Here is a 25,345-nt window from a genome sequence, read left to right as displayed (position 1 = left end):
GACAACCTAAAGGGTAACCTACTCAATGCCAGCTGGAACACAGCATCACCAGAAGAGCTAGAGGAAGCCACGGCACTAATCCACGGCCTTGTGGAAAAAGCCGCAGCAAAGTCCATCCCCATAAGACAGCCCAGCAAAGCGTCAAAACCATGGTGGAATGAAAACCTAACCAGATCATACCATGAATTAAGACAGACCAAAGACTCACTGAGAAGCTGGATGAGAGACTTCAACCAACCTTCTATCTACCTCATGGACAAAGCCAAGTCCCTACACAAAGACATTCACTCAGAAATCAGAAAGGCAAAGAAGGATTACTACCGTAAGCTAACAGAGGAAGCAAACCCAAGGAACATGTGGAACTTCCGCAAATGGACGAAATGCCAAAGAACCTACATCTCTCCCCTGATCCTAAGCGGGACAGGTCGCCCAGTGGTGAAACACAAAGAGAAATGTAACATTCTGTGCGAGAACCTCTTCCCCCAACCACCCACTCTACCCGACGCACCACCGATCAACCTCACCCCCCGCAATGAGGACATGGAATATGTAAGCGTGACTAAGAGTGAAGTCTGCAACGCCATCTTCACAGCTGTGCAACTAAACGCACCAGGTATATCCGGCCTGACAGGCCGAGCATGGAGATGGGCATGGGTCACACTAGACAACGAATTATACCACCTCCTGAGACTGTGTGCTGACTCAGGATACCACCCTAAGATCTGGAGAACCGCCATCGCGGTGGCCCTCCAGAAACCGAACAGAGACTACATGCTACCCCACTCATATAGACTCATCCAACTACTGGAAGTCTCAGGAAAGGCACTAGAGAGAGTCCAAGCCCGCAGGCTGGCGTTCCTAGCTGCAAAACACCAACTATTCCCTAACACCCAATACGGAGGGCTTCCAGGCAGATCAGTGCAGGACGCCCTACTATCCATCACACATGACATAGAGGCCGCATGGAACCATGACAAAGTGGTAACAATGCTGACCTTCGATATAACAGGATTCTTTGACTGCATACCACATGCACATCTCATCAACACGATGAGAAAACTCCACATCCCAAATCCCCTAGTGAAGTGGATGCACAGCTTCCTATCAGAAAGGAGAGCAGCCATTTGCCTCGATGGCAAACGAGATGAACTGAAACTGTCATATCCATCCCCGGCCATCGACTTCCGGTCCCTCCGATCCCTCCGGTCTAACTCCGCTCCTTCCTCACTAACCTCGAGCTCCCATATTCCGCAATCCTCTCGGTACCCCTCGATGGTCACCACCCCCTCATTTCAATTTATTACCTACGCCTCCCTAAGTGCGGAGCCCTGAAGACTTCCGGACAGCTCCGCTGGGCAATACACTCGCCTGCCCTGCAGAGCCCACCTTCAGGCCTATCCCTCCTTTCCGTTTCTGGGTTATTGCCTGCCTTTCCGCTAACCCCGCGACCCGACTCGTCGGTAATATTCAGTCGGCTAATGTTTAACCCCGTTAGCTCCGCTCCGTTCGGCTCCGCCAATTGCGGACCTGTCTTCGCTGTAACCATATATATATCCAACTTGTACATAGGTTACACTTCAGTAATAAAATCAACTAGAGTTACCCCCCTTCGGTTCTGATTGCCAGTCAGTAAGTTAGGGCACGGACGTGTCACTAGGCACAGCGCTCTTGGCATAAGTCGCTGAGGCCAAAGCCCTCCGCTACGGAGACTCTCCCTCATCTCGAATCCGGTCTCTGACAGAAACCCATCTCAACGGGTGTCCCACAAGGATCATGTGTATCCCCTATCCTTGCCGCATACTTTACCTCCCCAATGTCTAAAGCCATAGCAGAGGCGGTCGTGAAGGAACTGTCCAACGACCCTGAGCTAAGCGCACTACACAGTAAAAATTTGATAAAATCACATCCACTCACGCTATATGTAGACACTGGATCCCTAGCAGCCTCAGCACCGTCCAGGGCCGAGGCAACTAAGGTGGTCCAACTTGCATTCACAGCAGCGCATGGATGGCTGAAGAAAAGAGGCCTCAAAACAGACCAGGTGAAGAACAACTTGATTCACTTCACCAAATCCAGGACTGGCAGGAATGCAGGCCCAGGCCCATCGATCACCTAACCCACAAACAAAGTGAACACAACCAGATCGGTAAACCCCTCCAACCTCATAAGATACCTAGGCATCTGGTTCGACCCCCAACTCAAGTTCACAGAACATGTTAAAAGGGCAGCCGCGAAAGCGACAAGTGCAGTGCACGCACTCAGGATGCTTGGGAACTTGGAAAGGGGAATCCACCAAACACACCTGTGCCAGATGTACCTAGGTGCCATTCTCCCCATCGCATTATACGGCCTACCAGTCTTCTGGCGCTCAAAATCCGGTGCCATTCTTAAAAAACTGACCACCCTTCAGAACAAATGTCTGAGAATGATAACAGGTGCATTCCACACGACAAACATCAACGCCATGGAGATAGAGTCATCTATCCCACCCATGGACATCTACCTCGACTACAAGCTGGAGACGGAGGCAATCAGGCTCGCCCGCCTCCCAGATGACCACCCCCTGATTAACAGACTCTACCCAAACCAAAGAAGAAACACCACACCCACATCTCCCCCACCCCTCCCAGTATTCGACCTGTGAAAGAGATACAAGTTGGACCCACGTAAGCGATTCTCCACCTGCATCACCTGGTTCGCCAAACACATTCTCCCAGGCACGGAAAGGATCAGACCCCTCCTCGAAAGCCCATGGGACAACTCCGGACTGGACACCATGGACCGCACCCACCTGTTCACCCCGCCCAACAGCGCCGGTGACTCATTCAAGCAAGAATGGGCCGACGACCACATGTCATTCATCACCGAAGGTGAGGAAGACCCTGACCTCCTCGTATACTCAGATGGCTCCCGCTATGAGGAAGATGGCCGAACCAAAACAGGCTATGGCATAGTGGGATACTTGTGTGGAAAAGTCGCATTTGAAGAAAACGGAGCCCTAGGCGAACACATAGAAGCCTATGATGCTGAAATGATGGGCCTGAAAACAGCCGCAGACCACATTAGACGCACCCTGGATGACGGTAACGTCACCACCAAACCATCCCACATTGTTTTATACACAGATAACACAGGAGCACTAAACCAGGTTTTCCAGGGAAAACCGAGCAAAGGGCAGGAACTCACAAGAGAGTTCAGGAAAACCATGTGCGGGATACTGTCCGAATTCACAGACGTGAAGATAGCACTTCACTGGTGCCCAGGACACTTTGGCATACCAGGTAATGAATGTGCAGACCAGTTAGCGAAACAAGGAGCATGCCTCAGACCCGCGCGACCCAACTTCAAATCCCTCTCATACGTAGCAAGTCTGCGTAAGAAAGAGATGGCCGAAGCATGGAACCTCCGCTGGATGAACACCCCAAACCCACCCAAATTGGGATTCCACGCAGCGAACCAACTCACACCGAAAATTAAGCCCACGAGACGATTCAGCACACTAGACAGGAAGACTTTCAGCCGAATCATCCAGTTCCGCACAGGGCACGCCCACATTGGTGAATATTACCACCAATTCGGCATTGCATCAGAGAGCAAGAGTTGCAACTGCAGGAGACCGACACAGACCAGGACACATACTATCCGAGTGCCCCCACGTCAGCAGATACCGACATAACCTCGGACGCAGCAACCAGACCAAATTCAATACTCTCATGGGCAAGGTGAAGGGCATAGAGAGACTTGCAACCTTCATCAAGAAGTCCAAGACGGGCGACAAACACAAATGAGACACAACTGGTCAACCCATGAGACCCACCCCCATACCACGGGTGCCCCAAACAACCACAGCACAGCAGCAGTAGAGTGGAAGCGAGGAGCAGTAGGACAGAGCGCTATTTATTTTTCTTTTCTTTTCTTTATCATACCAAATCCCATGACAATACCCCAGACATTACAGAACCCGAGGATCGCTGACACCCGAAGATACCAATCAGACACCATACCACAATGCTTAGATTATCCCCTCATGTACAGTTGCAGACAGGCAAATTCATTAAATTTTCTATCATGGGAACAACTGTGTCAATAAGTTTGATTTTTGTATAGTTGTACTCCATTTGGCCATAGCTATCTAAAAACACACTTTATAGGCTCCTAGGTCATTTTTCGAGCACACGCTAAATTTTGGACCCAAAAATTGAAGAAAAATTTGGCATTTCAGACATCAGCGAGGCAATATTGGCAATATTGGGAGGGTATACTTTTGTACATCAAAATACAAGAGTATCTAGCTATTTGTGGTTGCAGTATTCCTCGGAATCGCATCCATTGCAATTCTTGTGGCTTCGCTTCGGAAACTGAGTGATGACTCTTTTGTTTTTTTTTTACCACCCATTCTGCTGCTTTTCCCTTCTGATAGACATCCATAAACCTCCAAGTCTGATTAATGCACTTCCAAATTGTGCATGAATCCAAACGCTGGAGGGGAGTGGTTGGCATACCGGAAGCAAACTCATGTGATTCTGCCTCCCCATCACCGATTTCCTGCCATACCACCATTCCATGGGACTTCTTTCACAAAAAATCATATGCTACTAGTCAACAGCTTTCATTTGGCCCCCTTTTTATGCATGGGTGCCTATTTTCTAGCGCGACGCTAAATTTTGGCACTCACATGGAAATATAATCTTCGAATTCAGTGTCGGAAAGCCTCGGAATTACCTTGCTTGCAAGGTCACTTTCCGGGTCCACAATTCGTGGGAATCTTCACTTTCCCACCCCACCGATCTCTCGTCCCATTGGCTACTACGAATCCTGACTCGTGATCTCTTCACGTGCTTTTACATGTCCCATTCATTTCGTGAATTTATTCGTTTATTTGTTTATTCGTTTATTCGTCACAAGGTCGTGATTATGTGGTTTCGATCCGTTGTCCACTCTGCCACTCTGCCACTCTGCCATCTGAGTCCTCTCCCATCTGGTGCGCATCTCCTTCCCCAATATTTCATCTTCTACCTCCAAGATTGGACTTGCTGGTTGTCTGAAGAGCCTCTCATTGAATGCTTGCAAAAGTCGGATCGTGTCATGGCCAGAGCTTCACGATAACGCCACATAAGTGTTGAATGGTGTCAGCCCTCCTGTTGGTGGAGGTGCAAGATCGATGATGACATGCCGGATTGTTTGGCCTTGAGATAATCTGTGAAACCATATGCCCCTGTCATAGGCAGCTGTCGGTGCTTCACTGTCTTCGATTTCCCATCGACAACATCCACCCGATCTCTGGCCACTTCTTCCTTATTGACTCTTTCGGAGTGTCTGAATCCTTAACGTACCTGTTGTCAATCCCCCCACCTTCTGTCTACACCACTACAACAGCCGTTGCCATTGGCTCGTCTACCATTATCTCAGTCATCACAACATCATCAACTCCTCCTGCGTCGACAATATTCAGTGACTCTTCAGGCTTCAAAACTCGCAGGGATTCTGAAGGCTTAATCGGTGGCGTGATTGGTGGCATCCTGGCTAGCACACAAGCAAGTAATCGCTCCAGCTTGACTCAAGAGATGTTATTTTCAGGTGCTCGTTCATTTGTGTCCAACATAGTCTCTCCCTGTGGGTCAAGGGCTGAGGAAAGGATGGGTCGCCCTCTGAGCACCCGTTTCCTGGGCCTTCTTTCTCACCCACTAAATGTCAACGCCATCAACATTAGGTTTTCAACTGTTGTGTGATACACTCTTATGTAAAAATTTCTCTCCACACCGCACCGCCCGCCAAAATGACAACGTTATTGTGCGCGTCTCTTCCCTGCAATTTGAATACTTGTTATTCTGCCACGGGTTCAAATTCCCACAAGCAAGGTCGTGGCTGCGTAAGCGGCCCTTCTAGTGAACTCGGTTACCCAAAATACGTCGTTTTATCATGTTTCCAGACTTTTTCATGGAGATTAAAATTTCTTTCAGACTTTGCCTGTCCGCAACTGTACGCTACGGTGTCAAGACGGGATAGCCGCACTGCCACGTCATCACGAGGCCGCGGGGTAATAAGAGAGATTTATCATCATCATCATCATCACCAGTACATCACACGGCCACATGTTCCCATCAAACGGGGACAATCCCGGCTGAGCTAAAAGAACCTATCTATCCTGATATAGATAAAACTCCGGAATGGTTCGACATTTGCATTTGTTTTCAGTATAGTAAGTATTTCACTGATCATGTATTTCACGTCCCAATGTCCGAGTCCGTTCTTCGGCTCCAACACTGAATTTGCCATCAGATCTGTGGATATGTGATTTCGAACGCCTAGAAATTATCGACCAACTTGATCGCATGGCTGATAAGTTAAAGCGCTTGAACCGTGCCCCAGTCCATAGTATAAAGCTTATACACAACCTGTATCTGGTGTGCTTGTACTTGTGCTCGACCGGATCCGATGGCAACCGCTCTAGTTATCAACGTCCTTCTTGCCCCCAATGTTTATTCAGCGCCTATCTCCCCTCACCATACAACTGGTTTCGTGCAAAATGTATCTGATGATTGCAACGATCTCCGGAAGTGCCGAACGATGTGGGGCATTGTCTATAGCTGCCTCCTGACCATCTTTGCTTGCATTTGGACGGTGGTGCACCCAGATCTACCAAGGCGCGGTGGTGGTAGCTGGTCGCGCGTTGGCTTGATGATGATTTCACTGGTTTCACCGGAGGCCATTCTGGCATTTGCGTGTCATCAATCCTTGTTGTCTTGGAGAATATCCAAAAAATGCAAGATGGTCGAAGGTGTGCCCCGAATTTGCACAAGTTAGGAAGGGACGAGGCAATGACTTGTACTTGTCACAAGGGTGGACTTCGACGCATTCATACTTTGTTGTCATGGATGGTTTCTTCGACTCGTCAAAAGGAAGAGCAGTGGACCTGAACGACTTGCAGGGTTACCCCGGGATAATTGAGAAGACAGGGAATACCAGAAAGGCCGCGATAACAAAGAAGGAAATTCTTGACAGAAGCAAAGGCGATGGGTTTTGCAAATTTCTCATTGTCCTTCAACTACTATGGTTCATCACTCAATATGTTGGACGATGGGCGGGCCATTTGCACAGATTGCAACTCGAGACAATGACACTGGCATATGCAGCACTAAACGTCTTTGTTTATGCGTTGTGGTGGCATAAACCCGTTAACATTCAATTCCCAATCCATGTAACGCAAGAGTCCGCTCCTCCGACCCCCGAGACAAATGTCGGCCAGCCAACACCCAAAACGGAGACTGGCGCAGATCCGATGTCCCTCGTGCAGGTGTCTAAGCCCGAGTTTATGGAACTCTTGTTCATATTTGCAGCCACTGGGACGATCTTTGGGGGAATCCATTGCCTTGGATGGTCGTTTCCCTTTCCGACACGCAGGGAGATGATCCTATGGCGGGTTTCAGCGATATCTATCACAGTGGCTCCAATCTTTCTATTTTTGTTCGTATGGTTTGCGAATCATGTTAATGAGCGGATTGGTAGCGGTATAGTAGCATTTACTCCATTTATTTACGCTGCTGCACGGGTCATCCTGGTTCTTCTCACCTTCAGTTCTTTGCGTTCACCTCCGCCTGATCTATACCAGACCCCATCTTGGTCATCATTTCTCCCTCATTTTGGATAGCTAGCTGTGCATGTACTGTGCTTCAGGTTTAAATTGTGTTTTATTACAGGACAGCCTGATGATGACGAAGATATGCAATCGAACATGACCCAGTTCCATTATCACAAGTTATGTATAAACAAACACCACCCCCCGCCTCACCGCACTAGAAACTCGGCGAGTAGTAAGAGGACCTGTGTCTCATTATCAAGTCGGGTGTGCAAAACCGCCTTGTTCTCGACGGATCCGGAAGGTGCATATATACACCTTTGCACCCTTTCATTTTTGAGGTCTTTTCGGGTACAAGTAAAAGCACTTCAACGACTTTGACACCTTTGGTCCTAGCCAAGGCGTGCGGGGAGCGACCGGTAATATATCCATGCAAGATAAAATCCCTTCGGATTGTTGATAATCCATTTGATGACATTGTGCCCCACATAGAGGCAGCGGAGAAGCGAGCGCAGCAGCTGGCCAGAGAGGAGGTGCAAAAGGAGCGGGAGAGGCTGCGAGGTGGAAGAGCGCAAAAAGTCGATCTATTCTGAACTCCGAATGAGCTCATTTGATCATCATTCTTGCAACTATGTTTTGCAATATAGGGGCACAAAGCTGCTTTCATTCGGAGATGCAAATAATAAAGAAGAAGTCCATTAGCCATCCAGATTGTGCGTCATCAGTCTCTCGGACCTACATACGTTCCCACTCATAGAAGTAGGATCAAGTTGAGGCCCTCAAGACATCGAAGCGACGTCATCTCATGACCCACACCGAAGTATTCACCTAATACCGGTAAGGTCTGTATAATCAGCGAGGCGAGATCTAGAGGTCATCCGTAAACGATAAGCAGATGGAAATCGGATTCGAGTAAAGTGATGACTCTGGCTGAACCACTGGGTCGATGGTTGTGTTGATTGTCGGGCACGTGTAGATTCAAGGTTGTCGCCACGGGAAAAAGTAGGCGTTGAAAGCTTTTGTCCATCCAGATTCTTGATCATGGGTGAAGGTGCAATGACTGTGCTCGCTTCACTTTGTGCTTCCAGAGGGATGGAAGGCTTAGGAACTACCCAGGGTGAGTAAGAATGATTAGAAAGCGACGACGGCGTACCGTTCGTCTTTTTCTTTCCCTTTGCCTTTCAACGCACCCAATGCAGTCTCCGGAGTCCTTCGTGTGTGAGGAGGCAGTGTCATTATCTTCTGCCCAATAGCAGAAAGAGAACTCGCCTCTGCCAATCATCTCGCCAACCCAGTCTACGGGCTCCCCAGCGTTGTAGCTTGCGCAGGGGGGTAAGCCCATGAGGCACTTGACGATTCGGGCCATTCGCTAGCATTGGGTCTTCTAGGGTGGACCGATTGTTGTTGCTGCAGTACCTGTGGATGGTCTTGTTGGGAATAGGAGGTATTTCGCTGGTGGGGAAGTTGATTTTGTGGGTGTGCCGAGGGCGATGCGTTAGAGCTCACTCCTGGAGTTGGAGCAGACGAGCAGGATTCGCCAGGGGAGGGGAGATTTGGCCGTGACCCGATCCTGCCGTACTCATCGACATTTTGTCTCAACGCTGGGTGTGTGTGATGGGTGCCGCGCCGTAGGATCCAGTAGAATTAGAGTGTTGTGGAGCGTGCTGACCCGATGATTGTCTCCGTTCCCGGGAAATGTCCCAGAACGCTGTCCACTATCTGCGAAAAGCACATACAAGCTGGGATTAGGTGAATTCGCATACCTTGAAGAATTATCCCTGAGGTGTATTAATAGGGAGTAGCCTCCTCGGGAAGGATTCCCATTTCGTTGTACAACGCTTGAACCGAATCTCCGAAGCCTACGACAATAGTCAATCGTGTGGGTATGCAATCTATAGCATCTGGTGCCAGAGTAATTGTTGTGAACCGAAACTAGTATGAGCACGAGAACGTTCTCTCTGTCACCGTCCTAGTGGGAGGGAACTGTCGTGACTTGTGGCGACTCCAAAAGGGAGCGGACACGGCAGTGCGCGACGGTAGTCGTTGTGGTGGCAAAAGTAAATGGCGAGAATTCAAGCTGAGCCACGTTGCATGAAGGTGCAATAGATGGCGCCAATGTAAAGATATAGAGAAGCACGGCCAAGGTGATGGTATATGAAGTTATTTAGGAGATGGTCGTTGGCGCGGTACGGAACTCCCAGTACAGCCTAGAGTGGCCGGGGTTCTGAGAGTCGGTGGATAAAAACATGATATGAATGATGTGTCAGACGCCGACAGGACTTGCACTGCAATTCGGAGGCTGTGTTAGCGCCGACGATCCATACTGAACCAAACGTAGTGAATGGAAAAACGCACGTTCATTAATTTCCAAGAACAAGGACCTTGCGCGGCTGATAAAGCGCTGAACATGGGAATGTGCCCCAGTCCAAAGTACAAAGCTCATACTCGACCCGTATTTGGTGTGCTTGCACCTGCGTTCGACCGGATCCGATGGCAACCGCTTTAGTTATCAACTTGCTTCTCGCCCCCAATGTTTATTCAGCGCCCATCCCCCATCCCAATGTGACTTATTTCGTGCAAAATGTATCTGATGGTTGCAACGATCTCCAGAATTGCCGAACGATGTGGGGCATCGTGTATAGCTGTCTCCTTGCCATCTTTGCTTGCGTTTGGACGGCAGCGCACCCAAATGTACCAGGGCCCAATGATAGTATCTGGGCGTTCAAGTCGCCCACATTTAAGTCGCGCTTTGCCATGGTGATGGGTTCACTGCTTTCACCGGAGGTTATTCTGGCGCTCGCATGGCGCCAATTCTTGTTGTCTTGGAGAATATCCAAAAAGTGCAAGATGGTTGAAGGTGTGTCCTGAGTTTGAGAGGAAATACACAAGTCTTAGTTAGGAGGGGACGAGGTACTGACTTGTACTTGTCATAAGGGTGGACCCTGACGCATTCATACTTTGTCGTCATGGATGGTTTCCGAGTCGACCCGGTACTAGAATTGCCGGTGGACCTAAATGACTTGCAGAAATATCCTGCCATAATCGAGAAGACGGGGAATACTAGGAAGGCCGCAATAACAAAGAAACAAATTCTTGACAGAAGCAAAGGGGACCCATTTTCCAAATTTATCATTGTCGTTCAGCTGCTATGGTTTATCACTCAATACGTCGGACGGTGGGCAAGCCATTTACAAAGATCGCAACTGGAGACAATGACGCTCGCGTACGCGGCATTATGCGTCTTTCTTTATGTGTTGTGGTGGCATAAACCCGTTAACATTCAATTCCCAATCCATGTGATGGAAGAGTCCCCTTCCGTTCCTCCGACTTCCGAGACAAATGTCGATGAACCGACACCTAAAACGGAGACTGATGCAGATCCAATGTCCGTGCAAGTGTCTGAGCCCAAGGATATGGAAGTCATGTCGATGTTTATAGTCACTGGGATGATCTTTGGGGGAATCCATTGCCTTGCATGGTCATTCCCCTTTCCGACCCACACGGAGATGATTTTATGGCGAGTTTCAGCAATATATATTACAGTCGCTCCTGTCTTTATAACGTTGGCCGGATGGCTTAGTGATCATGTTGATGATGATTTGGGTATGATGATAATGGTACTTCTTTTACTTGTTTATGCCGTTGCGCGGGTCATCCTCCTTGTTCTCACCCTCAGTTCTTTGCGTTCACCTCCGCCTAGTCTATACCAAACCCCGTCTTGGTCATCATTCCTCCCGCACTTTGGATAGCTGTGTATGTACCGCGCTTCGGGTGTTTTATGTACTGCGGGATAGCCCATGTTTACAATTGGACATGACTCACCATGAGCGCGGTTGCGTTAATTAAGATTCAAATTCATGACATCACAAGTCACATAGTGATTCACTTGGCATCCGGCATCCCTGCACTGCCGAGGTCCTTGGATGGCTGCAAAGAGACCATCTCCGACCGCTCGAACCAATTCCCCCTAGGCTACTCAGATACAAGCCATTCCCTCGATGTCTGGGAAGCCTGCCCCTCGCATGAATAATATTGTTGGCAAAAATACCCAGATGGTGCGGCCAAATGCCGGCCTTACCGGGTTCGTGCTTCTCATCCTTTACCGTTTATTTAGTTGATTGTTTGATTCTGGGCGTATTAGGTTATTCCTACGCGTGGGGCTTCTGATTTAAGTGTACAGAGACAACGAGGGTTTGGCCAATCTGAATCTACTCCCCCTTTATGTCCAGGTAAAGACCAAAGCACAATAATCGTCATCTTTTTCTCCGTGATAACCCAGCATCCAACAGAGGTGACCTTTTCCGTTTTCGTCCCTGCCTTTCCTCTCGAACTTCTCTCACCAAGGTTTGAGGACCAATAACCGTATCATGATGTGGGATACAACTCACCTCCGTTTCTAGCCAGATAATTCACAAAGTTGCCTATCTGACCTGCAACGGACATTTCGGTTGCAATACCAGCGAAATCAGGATTGTTATGAAAATAGGCGGTTGCTCTGCGAGTGAACGCGGGGCTGACCCGCCGGGACTGATGGTGGTGGGGTTGGCAGTAGTGGATGAGTCCGGCGTGCCTGGCGTGGGAGACACCGATTTCGACGCGGAACCATAAGATAAGTTGAAATAGTCAGGTAAGTGGTAATCATAGTCATACCATTGGATTTTCCTTCCGTTCTCTCTCCTTAGAGGCACCTGGCAGTGAGGATTCCGAAGTTTCTGATGTCGGACGAGGCCGCGCCGCTTTGTTCTGACGCGTAACGAAAGGGGAATGGGACACTACCCTTCCACCTCTTGTACTCATCGATCCGCTAATCCTCAGCTCCCCAATTGGTAAGCTGGTCAGTGTTTCCCCTCGCTGCACCCGCTCAAGCAGATGGTTGAGCTCAGCAGCGCTGGGTCGTAGCTCAGGGCGAGGTTCGAAACACGCCGAAAGGCACCTTTCAACGGAACCGACATTGCTCCATTCATACGGAGGGCCCTTGGAGATGGCCGAAGGAAGCTGGAACGGGCCTGATACCCACTTATACGGGATCTGGTCGGTGAGAATCTGAACCACAAATCAGTCCTTGGGCTCATATTCCTGAGTATAACTTTCACCTCCGCAGCTGTACACCCAAAAGCCCAAACATCACTGGGTTCATTTCGCCCGGTGATGATGGCCTCCACTAGTTCTGGGGAAGCGTACCTAGGAGTGCTCATCACGCTCGATGATTCGGCGTGCGTTGTAAAATCGTCGAGGATGGAGGAAAGCCCGAAATCGCATAATTGTGCATTACAATCCGCTCCCAGGACAAGTATATTCTCCTGTTGCAGTCACCGGTAGATAAACCAGTACTAGGGACGAAATTATGGTTGAACGCACTGGTTTGATGTCTCCGTGGACTATACCGCATGAATGTAGATAAACCAATCCTTGACATGCTCCCCGAATCTAACTGACTTAATTAGCGACGGAGTTTGGAGTTGAAAAATCCGCAACCAACTGACGAGATGAGGGCGGTCCCCAAGTGGATTACGGCGCAAGAAATCCTTCACGTTCCCACCTTCAGCCCACTCCGATATCAGGCTCACACGTAATTTATCGTCAACAACGCGCTGTAGCGTCCAGCCAAGAAATGCTACAATATTTCCGTGCCGCAAGTTGTGCCAAACCTTGACTTCTCGTCTGAGCCGCTGAAAGGAGCAAGGTTGTAGCCAAGGCAAAGGAGAGGGAGGGAAACGATATATACGAACCCGAATAAACTTCCCAAGCCAGTCTGTGCTGATAACAGGGACTTCTTTAAGCACCTTCACGCAGACGTTCTGAAAGCAAAAGTAAAAAGTGCGGATTACGTCAGTGGGCGCTAAAGTTGATCCCCGAAGAAAGAGCGAACGCACGGAATTATGATATTCACCCGAATATACGTCACCAAAACCCCCCCAGCCCCTCCTACAGTTGAGATCAAGATCGACGTTGACCAAACTTGTAAGGTTGCGTGGATCTACGGCAGATAGTTCTTCAAGAAGTACAGCCTCTACCTCTTGAGACGCATCCGGAGTGAACATCAGTATAATTATTGACACTCAGTGATGCTTGTGCTAGTGCTCCAACGCGTTTTTGGGCACGAACGGACTTGAGGGTGTACTATTCAATTTTGGCGCTCCCAATCACCTGTGTGAACGGCGTCAAGGATGGTGAGTTCGCTAGTTAGCCGATGGATTATATCACTCCCATGAACATACGCTTGTACTTTGGGCATCACTTGGACAAAATTAAAAGCGGACAAGTGTACCCGAATTGTGGACTTGTCTCACTTTATTATCGGGTATTTATTCCGAGGACTGCTCTTGGCGCTTTCCCGAGGTTAAACATCCAACAAGACACCTAGCTACACTCCGAAACAAGACCTCATTCTTGGTGCCCTCTTTGTTTGGCCTTCCCATCGTAGGCGGGATCGAGAAAAGTGCCAGCCAGACCTGAATTATCACAAACTCCAGGGGAGAAAGTGATGCTGCAGGATGGTACCTTATCTCTATACGCCGATGCGGCTTCACTGGATTGTATGAGGGGTCTGTTTGACGTAAGGTCGGTGTTAAGTGCGAGGGTATGACTATGTGCCTCAATGGGCCGTCAGTGGAAGGGAATCGATATGGGCCACCATGTTCTCGGTGAAGCATTTATAGCAGCACAAGGCGCATCGTCTGTTGTATCAGATCCATGAGGACTTCGTGTCCACCTCTCCTCTCGTATCTCGTATAAGTTCGTATGTTGGTTTCGCTGTTCTACCTTTCTGTCGCTTTATGCGTGGGGCTTACGACCGTACAAATCCGTTCTGGGTGTGTTGTAAGAGCGGGGCCTCTGGTATAAATAACAGAAATTCAACCAATCTACTCGTTCCCCCATAGCAAAAGCACAGTAATCGTTATCTTCTTTTCCGCAATCCCCCAGCGTCCAATGTTCGAGGGCCAATGACTGCTTGATCATTGTGGGTTACAGCTCGCCTCCGTTTCCAGCCAGAAAATCCACACAGTTGTTTATCCGACCGACAACAGACATTTCGCTTGCAACACCACCAAAGTCCGGTTCGTCAAATATCAAAGTAAGGTGGTCTCCCCAAAGGGTGAACTTGGGGCTGAACCGCTGGGCCTGATGATGCTGATAGTGACGCTGGCAGCAGTGGATAAATGGATAAGTGTCTCGTTTGACGTGCCTGCCGCGGGAGACACAAATGTATGCGAGATGGTGTCGGTCGACAATCGGATGGGTAACATGGGTCGCTATGGTCTGAATTATCGCAATAGGCTGTTGAATTTAAGGTTGACATGACTTGCACTCTGCAAAGGTGTCGTTGCTATTCCACCGTTGATGCCTGCTACATGCGACATGCGCAGCAGGGGGCTGTGAGGGGCTGTGGGATCTGGCAGTCCTCAGTTACTTAAGGCATGCAGGGGTTACCTTATGGCTAGGATTCGAAAACAAAATGTGCTTGTGCAAGCTCCGGGACTGCGCAGGGATCCGCTGGCCTTGGTGATTTGAAAGCTATGAGGCGACATCCGCTGACAAGGATTCCCTAGCATATAGTACTAGCTGATCAGCTCTCTCGAATAGTTCAGGAGACTGATACGGAGTGAATTCATTAACTTGGCTTCTACGCTGGTGCGTGTTCAACACGCGCGTCTGTGGTGTTTAATTTCCGAATTGCATGGTGCGCTTCTCAAACTTCCTCGTTGCAGTTTGCCTTTCCAGTGCCCCACGGGGATTCCAACCAAGGTTCCCCCACTGCTGGAATGTTTCTCCTGGGAAATTAACCAAAGGCGGAATCAATTGTTTGCCGTGATATCAAAGTTGAATGCAAAAAAAAGCCCGCGCGCGTGGCGATTTGGACGAATGGGGCTGGTGATAACTCAAAATGGTAGCAAATCAGACCAAACTGAGCCTATGTAAAGTGAAAGTTGAATGAGGATACGCGCGGCCGCGCGGTGTGATTTTCCCTGCTTAATTTCAGAAAAGCTGCAGGATCTACAGGACGGTCGATGCCTTCACTTGCGTGCTTACCTACTCGACGACTGCATAGGAACCATCACACGCCGACGTGTGAAAGTCCGGGAATGGTTAGACATTTCCGGAACCGCATTTGTCCCCGGCCATACTGTATTAGCCCATTGAATCCACCGAGCGTCCTGTCACGGCAGTTAAGATCAAGTCCGATGTCCGTTTGATCATCAGCTAGGCACCTCACATTGAACTTGGCAGCTTCCCAGCCGTCATCAAAGATCTAATTCGGAACCCCTAGAATCATCTACCAGCTTGCCTTGAGGAAGTCGCATGGCTGATATAGCGCTTGAACATAGGGACATGCCCAGTCCACAGTATAAAGCTTATACTCAACCTGTATTTGGTGTGCCTGTATCCGTCGTTCTTGCCTATGGTGTGTATGCAATGCCTATCCTCCCTCATAACACCACGAGTCTCTTGCCAGATATATCTAATGCTTGCAATGACCTACGCAATTGTCAAACTATGTGGAGTATCATCTATACCTGTCTGCTCACGATTATTGCGTGCGTTTGGACGGCCGTACACCCAGATATACCAAAGCCCGGCCATTCCCTGTTGCCTGGAGTGTCCCGTGGCCCCTTGATGATACTTTCACTCGTTGCACCGGAGGTGCTTCTGGGGGGAGCGTTGGGAGATCTCCTGGACGCTCGGAGAATATCAAAAGGATGCAGGATGATCGAAGGTGTGCCCTGAATTTGAGGAGAAATATACAAGACAAGAATCTGACTCAACTCACAAGGGTGGACGGCTACGCATTCATTCTTTGTCATCATGCGTGGCTTCTTCGACCCATCCAGAGGAGCAGTGATTCCCAAGAGGAACGAAGATCCCTTGGACGTCCTCGGGCAATACCCTGGCATAATTGTGGAGTCTGGGAATGCTAGGAAGGCCGCAGTAACAAAGGAGGAAATTCTTGACAAAAGCAAAGGGGACTGGTTTACGAAATTTATCGTTATCCTTCAACTATTATGGTTTATCGTTCATTACATCGAACGATGGACGGGCGGTTTGCATCGGTCGCAACTCGAGACAATGACATTGGCGTATGCGACACTAAGTGTCATCGATTACATATTGTGGTGGCATAAACCCACTCTGATCCAACTCCCGATCCGTGTGACGAAAGATTCCAGCCGTTCTGGTCCTCCGGATGTCAATGCCGATCAGCCAGCGCCCAGCGTGGAGAATGGGGCAGTTCTGAATCTCACTCTAGCGGAGGTCGTTGGATATGGCCCTGTTTGGGCTAGTGTAACCGCGGGCATCATCTTCGGGGGGATCCATTGCTTGGCATGGTCATTTCCCTTTCCAACACCCAAGGAGACCATTCTGTGGCGGATTTCAGCGATAATTATTGTGGCGTGCCCTATTCCTTATGCCTTGCATATGTCAACACGACGGATCACTCTCCTCCCTGCAGACGATACTTATGGTTCTGCTCTTGGAAATTTTTTCTTTTATATGACTCGTCGCCAGGCTGCTGATTTTTGCTCTTACGTAGCTAGAATATGTGGGTTTCTCATGGAAGCCTCTTACGTCATTGCCCGGATTATCTTGCTTGTTCTTACCATCACTTCTCTGCGTTCGCCCCCCCCTGATCTTTACCAGACCCCATCTTGGACCTCATTTCTCCCACATCTTGGATAGATGTATGTACTGTGCTTCATATTCCAATTTGTATGTTTTATTACCATTGTTTACATTTGAGTATGACCTAGATGCGCCAGATTAAAAACCATCAGATCACAAGTTAGATAGGGATAAATTAAAAGACTCTCGCAATCCGTTTGATTCTCACCTCTCCCAGCATTAAACACCGTTTTTTTCCCACACCATTCCCACACATTCTTCCCCTGAAACTTGCCGCGGTTGGCGCGACTGGCAGGGCCGTAGTGGGGCCTTGAATGACACCGAGATTGAACGGAACAACTCCTAAGGGTTCATCAGAAGGGTAGCATAGTAGAACATGAACTTTCGTACCTGGCACCCCGGAGCTGCCAAAGCTTCACCCCTCAAAAGATGCGCCATCCGCGGCTGATCTCACCGGCGTTCGGTGAGTGAATGAAGGGACTTCTTGAGCCCTTCGCTCTGCTTCCTGGGCAGTTCTTTGCCGACTCCCGCTTTCACTGCCATCTTGGCCAAATGTACTGGCCACTTTGCATAATCCGCATGACCTCCAGTTCCCCCCAAAAAAGACGCCTAATCGTATGACTGATTATATTACTTCACCGGACCAGCCTGAACAAGCTCCCCATGATGAGCAATGCCCCCGTGCGCAACAGCTGAGTGAGTGGTGACTCCGAGGATGAACCTAAATCGAAAAGGACCGGATCGGGGCCTTCTCTTCTTCAACAAGAACCGACAGAATAAAACGAGCTGCTGGAGCAAAAGGAAAAGCAAAGGCCCTCCTTGCCACCCTTGACTGGTTCAAAGCCAGGCCGAGGGATGCGCGTGTCGAGGGACCTTCAAGCAATTGCATGGGTGAAGATGATACAAAGCCCGGAGAAATGGGTGAGGGTGGCGAGGAGGCCGCACTTGAAGTTGATAATGACACTGGTTGGATCAGCCATCGACTGGAGTTCCCTAAGAATGACAGGGCCGAGACGCATCGTGCTGAACATGATTACAAGGTTATCGATCCTCGAGCCAAGGCACGAGGATTACGCGAGGGGAACAGGAACAAAAGAGGTCACGACGGTCCGAAGTTAGGCGAGCATTTCGGAAAGGGAGATAACTTATCGTCTCAGGTTTTATGGCGCCTGTAACATTCATCATCTCATTCAATCCATCCCACAAACAAGCCACACTGAAGTATTCACCAATACCGGCAAGGTCCATATAATCAGCCAGGCCGGGATCGAGAGATGGAAGAATGCGGGAAAGTATTCAATGGGCGGTGCCGACATTGAAGGCTTGAAAATCACCTAGGGTGAGTAAGAATGGTAGGCTAAACGAAAGCGACGATGACGCACCCGATGGGAGCCTCCAGAGTCCCTCGCATGTGAGGAGGCAGCGTCATCATCTTCTGCCCAATAGCAAGAAGATAACCTGCCTTTGCCAATCGTCTCGCAAACCCTCGGCGCCCCAGTCAATGGGGTCCCCAGCATTGCAGCTTGCGCAGGGGAATCAGTGCTCGAGGATTCGGGTCATTAGCTAGCATTGGGTCTTCTAGAATGCATGTTGTACGACCTATTGTTGCTGGGGGAGGCTGGGGCAGGAAGGGGATTTGCTGGTTTGGAGGTTGGTTTTTGTGGGTGTGCTGAGGGCGATGCATTGGCGCTCACTCCTAGAGTCGGAGCCGACGAGATTTATTCCGTCGAGAAGAATTGGCCTTGACCCTTACTCATCGACATGTCTCGACACCGAGTGTGTGTGATGGGTGTGGTGCCGGAGGGTGCAGTAGAAGCAGGATATTGTGGAGCATGTTGGCCCGACGATTGTCTCTGAGCTCGAGAGATGTCCACCATTTGCAAAAAAAAAAACACACATATCAGCTGGGATTAGGTGAATTCACAGATCTCGGAGTGACTCGAACAATAATCCCTGAGTGGCCTCCTCGGAAAGGATTCCCATTTCATTGTACAGCGCTTGCACTGAATCTCTGAAGCTACGACAATAGTCAATCATGTAAATATGGAATCTATAGCATCCAGCGCCTGAGTAATTGTCGTGAATCGAAACTAGTGCGAGCACGAGAACGTATTCTCTGTCATCGTCCTAGTTGGAATGAGTGAGAGGGAGAACAGTTGCTTCACGGCAGTCCGCGAGCTCGACCCGGTAGTCATTGTGGTAGCAATAGACGGCGAGAACCGAAGCTGAGCCATGTCGTATGAAGGAGCGATAGATGGCCAGTGTCAAGGAAGGTTGTCGATGGCGTTGCCGATGTAAAGAAGCACCGCCAAGGTGATAGTATACGAAGTTATTCAGTACAACTAGGAGATGATCATTAGCGCGGTGTGGAATTCCCAGTACAGCTTAGAGTGGCCAGCGTCCTGTAAGTCATGAAGGATGTGCCAGACGCCAATAAGACTGGGGTTCATTCACCCTTTATGTAGTTTCTAAGAGAGAGGCCTATCCCCTTCGGGGATGTGGGGAAGGGACCTAACTCTACAATCTGCGGGAAATGCGTTTTCTCGCATCGAGTGTGAGGAGACCATGGCAATGACTGAGCCAACACTTCCTGGGGGGTTATATAACTATATCTAGTGCCCCAAGGGCCCGAACCGGCCCTGATTTTCATGACCGCGCACCATTGAAAGGATGTTATCGCAACAGTCAACCGACTGAATCTAGAGTCAAATTTGAAATTTGTTCGAAGTGAATGACGCATGGTAACTTAATTTCACATCGATGCAATTCGAAATCCCTGGAATTGCCGCATGGCTGATAACGCGCTGAACATCGGCAATCCCCCACTTCACATTATAAAGCTTATACTCGACCTGTATTTGATGCGTTTGTACGTCCCCATTCGAGCCGGATCTGATGGCAACAGCTCTTATCAACGTTCTTCTTGCCTACAATGTTTATTCGGCGCCCATCCCCCCTCACAATACGACTTGTTTCCTGCAAAATGTATCTGATGGTTACAACGATCCCCGGAATTACCGAATGATATGGGGCATCGTCTATAGCTGCCTCCTTACTGTATTTGCTTGCGTTTGGACAGCAGTGCACCCAGATCTACCACAATCTTATGATGATAATGTCTCGGTGTTTATACTGCGCATTGTCACGATGATCTGGTCACTGGTTTCACCGGAGTTCACTCTGGTGCTTGCATGGGACCAATTTTTGATATCTCGAAAAATATCAGAAAAATTCGAGATGGTTGAAGGTGCGCCCAGAATTTGAGGGGAAAACAAGTTAGGAAGGGATGGAGCACTGACTACTTGCCACAAGGGTGGACCTTGACGCATTCATACTTTGTTGTCATGAATGGTTTCTTCGACCCGTCAGAAGGAAGCGTTGTGGGCCCAAATGACTTGCAGCAATACCCCGGCATAATTGAGAACACCGGGGATACTAGAAAGGTCGCAATAACACAGAAGGAAATTCTTGACAGAAGCAAAGGCGATGCGTTTTCCAAAATTATCACTGTCCTCCAACTACTCTGGTTTATCACTCAATATGCCAACCGATGGGCAAACCATTTGCACAGATCGCAACTCGAGACAATGGCGCTGGCATATGTGGCATTATATATCTTTGTTTACGTGTTGTGGTGGGAGAAACCCGTCAACGTTCAATTTCCAATCCATGTGATGCAAAAGTCCCCTTCTGTTCCTCCGACTTCCGAGACGAGTGTCGATCAACAAACACCTAAAACGGAGACTGATGCAGATCCGATGTCCCTCATGTGGGTGGATGAGCCCAAGGGGTTGGAATTCATGTCCATATTTGCAGCCACTGGGATGATCTTTGGGGGAATTCATTGCCTTGCATGGTCGTTTCCCTTTCCAACATGCACGGAGATGATTCTATGGCAGGTTTCAGCGATATATATCACAGCAGCTCCTGTCTTTCTATTCTTGATTGGATGGGTTGTGGATGTCGCATGGGTTAAGGCATGGGTTGGGGATTGTGTCGCATGGCTTGATGATCATGTTCATGAGTCTATTCTTAAGGGCATAGTATTACTTCCTCCACTTGTTTACGCTGCTGTGCGGGTCACCCTGACTGTTCTCGCCCTCAGTTCTTTGCATTCACCTCCACCCAGCCTATACCAGACCCCATCTTGGTCATCATTCATCCCGCATTTTGGATAGTTGCATATGTACTGCGCTTCCAGTTAAAATTGTGTTTAATTACAGGACAAATTTTGCCTCTTCCAACATTTCTTTCCCCACTACATTCTTTGCCTCCCTGTACTGCATGTAATTATGTGCTTGATGGCAGTCCTACTTAATGCTTGTTCGTTAAAGACGACAGCATGTTGGAATACAAGTCATAGTAGGGATCCCACATCTGACGCTGTGCTGTTGACCGACATCCCACTACTGTCCCATTACAACCGCAGGTTCATTCCCACAGGTTTCGGGGATTGCCGGCTCCTTCTTGCGTAGTTCATCCCTCAGTGTGACATGTGCCATACATCACATGAGAATATTGAACTGAATAAAACTGAATGGATTTGCTGTTTCCGGCAACTCCCGGATCCCGTGGGAATTAGTTGTCGATACATTCATCTGTTCAAAGTCTTGTTGTGACATGTGACTGAACCAACGGTTGTAATGGGACAGTATTCTGACACCACCTCCCCGATGTGACTGTGCATCCGTTGATCTATAGCATAGCCCTGATGTAGTATAAATACACAATTAGCTAGGCTTAATAAAGAACATCTTTTGGTCTTACCTCAGGTCCCTTCATTATAGTGCAAGTGTAGCCGCAAGCGCTATGTCACTAACTGACTAGTCTCTACAACACAGCAATTATGCCTGTTGCTGTTGGTGTGACTAGGACTGCATTTTGGGTGATGTCAAATCAAATCAACTTGACACAGCTCCAACAGTGTAGTAATTTGCATCCATACCTGTGCTGCCAAGACTCTTCGCTTGAGTGAGGTGATAACTGATCCCCAAGTTCCCCATCAGGATTCGGCATCAAGTGAGTAGCCTTGGGGCTTTGCAATGTGAAACTTTGCTGCACCCTATGTGTTGGAATATGAGTCACATGATGAAACTGAACCGGAATAACCGGGAATATTCTAGGGGTTATGTTGGTTGAGCAAGACATGATGACACGCCGGTACGCATATCATGCCCATATCGGCTAGCCGATATGATACCCCTTCATCATGTGCTGTGTGTCTCACTGTTGACTGTGTTCCACATATAGCGCTTGCGCATATCTCATTCTCTTATTGTTCTTGTCTGATATCTGTGTAATTACCTTAACTACTTATACCACTGTGCGGTTACAATATCAAGTTCAGGTTGTTCCCCTGTTATCCGAGTGTCCCCGCTGAGAGCTACATAACAACAGGTTATGAGCCCAGCCTAGGGCTTAACCACCGTAACTCAAAACACTCGATCGCTGCTTACATCTAAACCTCGTGCTCAACTTCTAGTCGACCTAACCCATGGCTAAAGACTTGGTATCCCTTGGCAAACGTCTCCCTATCTTGTCCGGGAAGGAAAACTACACTCAATGGAAAACCAGCATGGAGGATATACTGACTTACTCGGATCTATGGGCTTACGTTCAAACCGGTTACATGTTGCCCACTGACGCGACTCAGAAGGCCACAGCTGAGAAGGCACAGTGCAAGGCACTTACATTGATCCGTCTGCAAGTATCACCATTCGTCCACATGTTCGTCGTCAATTCTCAGACCCCCGAGGCGGCCTGGAAGATCCTCAAAAGGGAATTTGAGGTGACCGGCGCCACATCCCGCATATTCCTTTGCTGGGAGTTATACACAACTCGCATGGCCGAAGATGACAACCTGGACATGCATATCCAGAAGATGTGCACAATCTATAATAATCTGCGCATAGCCAGTGATAACATTCAAGACTCAGAGTTTGTAATGGCGTTACTTATCTCACTCCCCACCTCCTGGGATAGCTTCACCTCTACCATTGAACTCAAAGATCTTGACTCTACGGACACTGCTGTGAAGAGCGCCACTGCTGATTACATCCTTAACAGGATTAAAGGCGAAGCCAATCGTTGTCAATCGTGCAATACAGAGCCATCCAACTCCGCATTCAATTCCAAATCTGACCAACCAAACAAAGACAAACAGAAACCCGATCGATCCAACTCTGAGTGCTGCTACTGCCACAAGCATGGACATTGGGCCAAGGAGTGCCGGAAGCGGATAGCAGACGAGAAGAAGAAGAATTCAGCAAATGTCTCCTCTCAGGAGCAGGAGCCAAGCTTCTCCTTTGTCACATCTGCCAATCCTGCTGTCCTGGCTGGTAGTCGATGGATTGGGGATACTGGTGTGGATGACCACGTTGTATCTGAGCGAGAAGCCTTCTTTGACTATGCAGAGACCCCTGGCCAGTTTGTGACTGGTGTAGGGGGAGCTAAGGTTCCCATCCAAGGACGCGGGACTGTTGCAACAGTAATGCATGCTGGGGACTCTTCACAGATTGTCACTCTCCACAATTGTCTACACATTCCATCATCCCAACCCAACCTCCTATCCCTTTCCCGTCTCGATGATGTCGGTGGTACCATGCAAACACAGTCCAGCCAGATCAAACTTCTCACGCGTGATCGCACACCACTCTGTGATGGCCAAATCCAAGACCACCTCTACCATCTCGACATGCAGACTGTCGTGGCCAATGCCCCTTCCATACTAGCTGCGATTTCAGGTGATTCTTCGCCCAAAAGTCGTACCTGGGAGGAGTGGCATCGGGCCCTCAGACATCTTAACCCGTCCTCGCTTAGGATGATGAGGGACATGGGAGTCGTTGAAGGCTTGGAGGTTACCCCCAATTCCACTCTGAATTTTACCTGTGAAGCCTGTATCCAAGCTAAGCAGACCTTGAGGCCTTTCCCCAAAGAGTCCAGAACTAAGTATAAATCAGTCGGGGACTTCATCATCACTGATGTCTGGGGTCCGGCTCAGGTTCTAGGCAAAGGCAGGTATCAGTACTTCATTTCATTCACCGATGTTGCCACCCGTTTTAGCGTCATAGCATTCCTTCATCAGAAATCTGAATCGGTTACTCAATATCATCGATTTGCTGCTCGCATCCAGACTCAGTTCAATCGTAAAATCAAAGCCATCCAGTTTGATAGCGGCACCAAGTATCTCAATGATTCGATGAAGTCTTTTCTTGCTGAACAAGGAACTACGTACATGACAACCGCTCCCCATTCCTCTGCCCAAAATGGCATTGCTGAGCATCTGAACTGCACCATTCTAGACCACTTGTGTGCCATGTTGTTCGATTCCCAACTCCCCAAGTCCCTCTGGCCCTATGCCGTATCATACACCACTTTCCTGAAAAACCGTACCCCAACACGTGCGCTTGATGGCCAAACTCCATATGAGTCCTTCTTTGGAAAGAAGCCAAGTGTCGCAGGCGTTCATATATTTGGGTGTGATGTTTGGATCCTAGACCAATATGGTAAGAATGGGAAGTTAGATCCCCATTATAACAAGTTCAGGTTCTTAGGCAACTCAGAGGAGACCACTGCCTACTGGTATTACAAGTCCAGCGGGGAGGTTGCGAAGTCACGGAATGTCATTTTCCCTAACCCCACCCCTGAGAGTCCACCTTCCCTCCCTCTTCCACTGCCATCACCTGAGGGGGAGATTGCTGAAAGTGGACAGGCGACGCAGGAAGAGGGGGAGCACGCTACCCACAATCCCATTTCCCTTCCCAAACACTCTGAACCTCCTTCCAATCAGTCCAACCACCCCATCCACCCATACCACACATGCCGTACTCCTCTGAATGAGCCTTTCCTCAAGGTTGTCTCCGACCATGGTGCTGTTCAATCAATGGCACAGTACTCCCATTGTGGGGACTGTGACCCTGTTGCTCTTGCAGCTTTCACAGACGAGAAACCCGAGGTCAAGGATGCTCTTCAAGGACCTCATGCTGAGCACTGGCAGGCCATGATGGATCCGAAGTCGCACAGTTACTAAACCTGGACACTTTTGAACCCGTACATGCACCTGCGGATTGGAAAGTCATTGGATGTCGATGGGTTCTAGCTACGAAGAAGGATGCTGAGGGGGAGATTGTGAAGTTTAAGGCCCGGTTG

At 49.0% G+C, this 25,345-nt stretch overlaps 9 protein-coding genes across 9 annotated transcripts; 6 read left to right on the top strand and 3 right to left on the bottom strand.

Moving 5' to 3' along the window:
- Window positions 1–4,875: 4,875 nt before the first annotated feature.
- EI90DRAFT_3289393 (uncharacterized protein) lies at window positions 4,876–5,887 on the bottom strand (the record flags this gene model as incomplete). The annotated part of the gene is made up of 3 exons (XM_039067164.1): window positions 5,399–5,887; window positions 5,334–5,367; window positions 4,876–5,063 (listed from the first exon to the last, which is right to left on the bottom strand). The coding sequence occupies exons 1-3, from the start codon at window positions 5,516–5,518 to the stop codon at window positions 4,876–4,878; spliced, it is 342 nt and encodes a 113-aa protein (XP_038916379.1). The 5' UTR covers window positions 5,519–5,887.
- Window positions 5,888–6,217: 330 nt separating this feature from the next.
- EI90DRAFT_3057267 (uncharacterized protein) lies at window positions 6,218–7,704 on the top strand (the record flags this gene model as incomplete). The annotated part of the gene is made up of 4 exons (XM_039060281.1): window positions 6,218–6,283; window positions 6,310–6,343; window positions 6,452–6,778; window positions 6,840–7,704. The coding sequence occupies 4 exons, from the start codon at window positions 6,218–6,220 to the stop codon at window positions 7,646–7,648; spliced, it is 1,236 nt and encodes a 411-aa protein (XP_038916378.1). The 3' UTR covers window positions 7,649–7,704.
- Window positions 7,705–7,721: 17 nt separating this feature from the next.
- EI90DRAFT_964847 (uncharacterized protein) lies at window positions 7,722–8,483 on the bottom strand. Its single transcript, XM_039068296.1, has one exon. The coding sequence runs from the start codon at window positions 8,280–8,282 to the stop codon at window positions 7,794–7,796; it is 489 nt and encodes a 162-aa protein (XP_038916377.1). The 5' UTR covers window positions 8,283–8,483; the 3' UTR covers window positions 7,722–7,793.
- Window positions 8,484–9,874: 1,391 nt separating this feature from the next.
- On the top strand, window positions 9,875–11,382 carry EI90DRAFT_3057259 (uncharacterized protein). Its single transcript, XM_039060280.1, has 2 exons — window positions 9,875–10,433; window positions 10,511–11,382. Exons 1-2 carry the CDS (start codon window positions 10,067–10,069, stop codon window positions 11,323–11,325), a joined length of 1,182 nt encoding a protein of 393 aa, XP_038916376.1. The 5' UTR covers window positions 9,875–10,066; the 3' UTR covers window positions 11,326–11,382.
- A 758-nt stretch (window positions 11,383–12,140) lies between these two features.
- EI90DRAFT_2995867 (kinase-like domain-containing protein) lies at window positions 12,141–13,862 on the bottom strand. Its single transcript, XM_039056202.1, has 6 exons — window positions 13,450–13,862; window positions 13,306–13,374; window positions 13,060–13,245; window positions 12,935–13,003; window positions 12,670–12,876; window positions 12,141–12,619 (listed from the first exon to the last, which is right to left on the bottom strand). Exons 1-6 carry the CDS (start codon window positions 13,615–13,617, stop codon window positions 12,221–12,223), a joined length of 1,098 nt encoding a protein of 365 aa, XP_038916375.1. The 5' UTR covers window positions 13,618–13,862; the 3' UTR covers window positions 12,141–12,220.
- A 490-nt stretch (window positions 13,863–14,352) lies between these two features.
- On the top strand, window positions 14,353–14,956 carry EI90DRAFT_3016301 (uncharacterized protein; the record flags this gene model as incomplete). Its single annotated transcript, XM_039056975.1, has 3 exons — window positions 14,353–14,388; window positions 14,549–14,834; window positions 14,895–14,956. 3 exons carry the CDS (start codon window positions 14,353–14,355, stop codon window positions 14,954–14,956), a joined length of 384 nt encoding a protein of 127 aa, XP_038916374.1.
- A 768-nt stretch (window positions 14,957–15,724) lies between these two features.
- On the top strand, window positions 15,725–17,279 carry EI90DRAFT_2972375 (uncharacterized protein). The gene is made up of 2 exons (XM_039055751.1): window positions 15,725–16,292; window positions 16,350–17,279. The coding sequence occupies exons 1-2, from the start codon at window positions 15,878–15,880 to the stop codon at window positions 17,252–17,254; spliced, it is 1,320 nt and encodes a 439-aa protein (XP_038916373.1). The 5' UTR covers window positions 15,725–15,877; the 3' UTR covers window positions 17,255–17,279.
- A 584-nt stretch (window positions 17,280–17,863) lies between these two features.
- On the top strand, window positions 17,864–18,372 carry EI90DRAFT_3123404 (uncharacterized protein; the record flags this gene model as incomplete). The annotated part of the gene is made up of 2 exons (XM_039063611.1): window positions 17,864–17,878; window positions 17,932–18,372. 2 exons carry the CDS (start codon window positions 17,864–17,866, stop codon window positions 18,370–18,372), a joined length of 456 nt encoding a protein of 151 aa, XP_038916372.1.
- Window positions 18,373–20,092: 1,720 nt separating this feature from the next.
- Window positions 20,093–21,375, top strand: EI90DRAFT_2919763 (uncharacterized protein; the record flags this gene model as incomplete). The annotated part of the gene is made up of 2 exons (XM_039054715.1): window positions 20,093–20,444; window positions 20,510–21,375. The coding sequence occupies 2 exons, from the start codon at window positions 20,093–20,095 to the stop codon at window positions 21,373–21,375; spliced, it is 1,218 nt and encodes a 405-aa protein (XP_038916371.1).
- Between the last annotated feature and the right edge of the window lie 3,970 nt (window positions 21,376–25,345).

This window comes from Cantharellus anzutake (genome assembly GCF_015039405.1).
Source record: "Cantharellus anzutake strain C23 chromosome Unknown EI90scaffold_22, whole genome shotgun sequence".
Classification (NCBI taxonomy): Eukaryota; Fungi; Basidiomycota; class Agaricomycetes; order Cantharellales; family Hydnaceae; genus Cantharellus; species Cantharellus anzutake.
The sequence above is the reverse complement of the archived record's forward strand: the minus strand, read 5'-3'. Positions and strand labels throughout refer to the sequence as shown.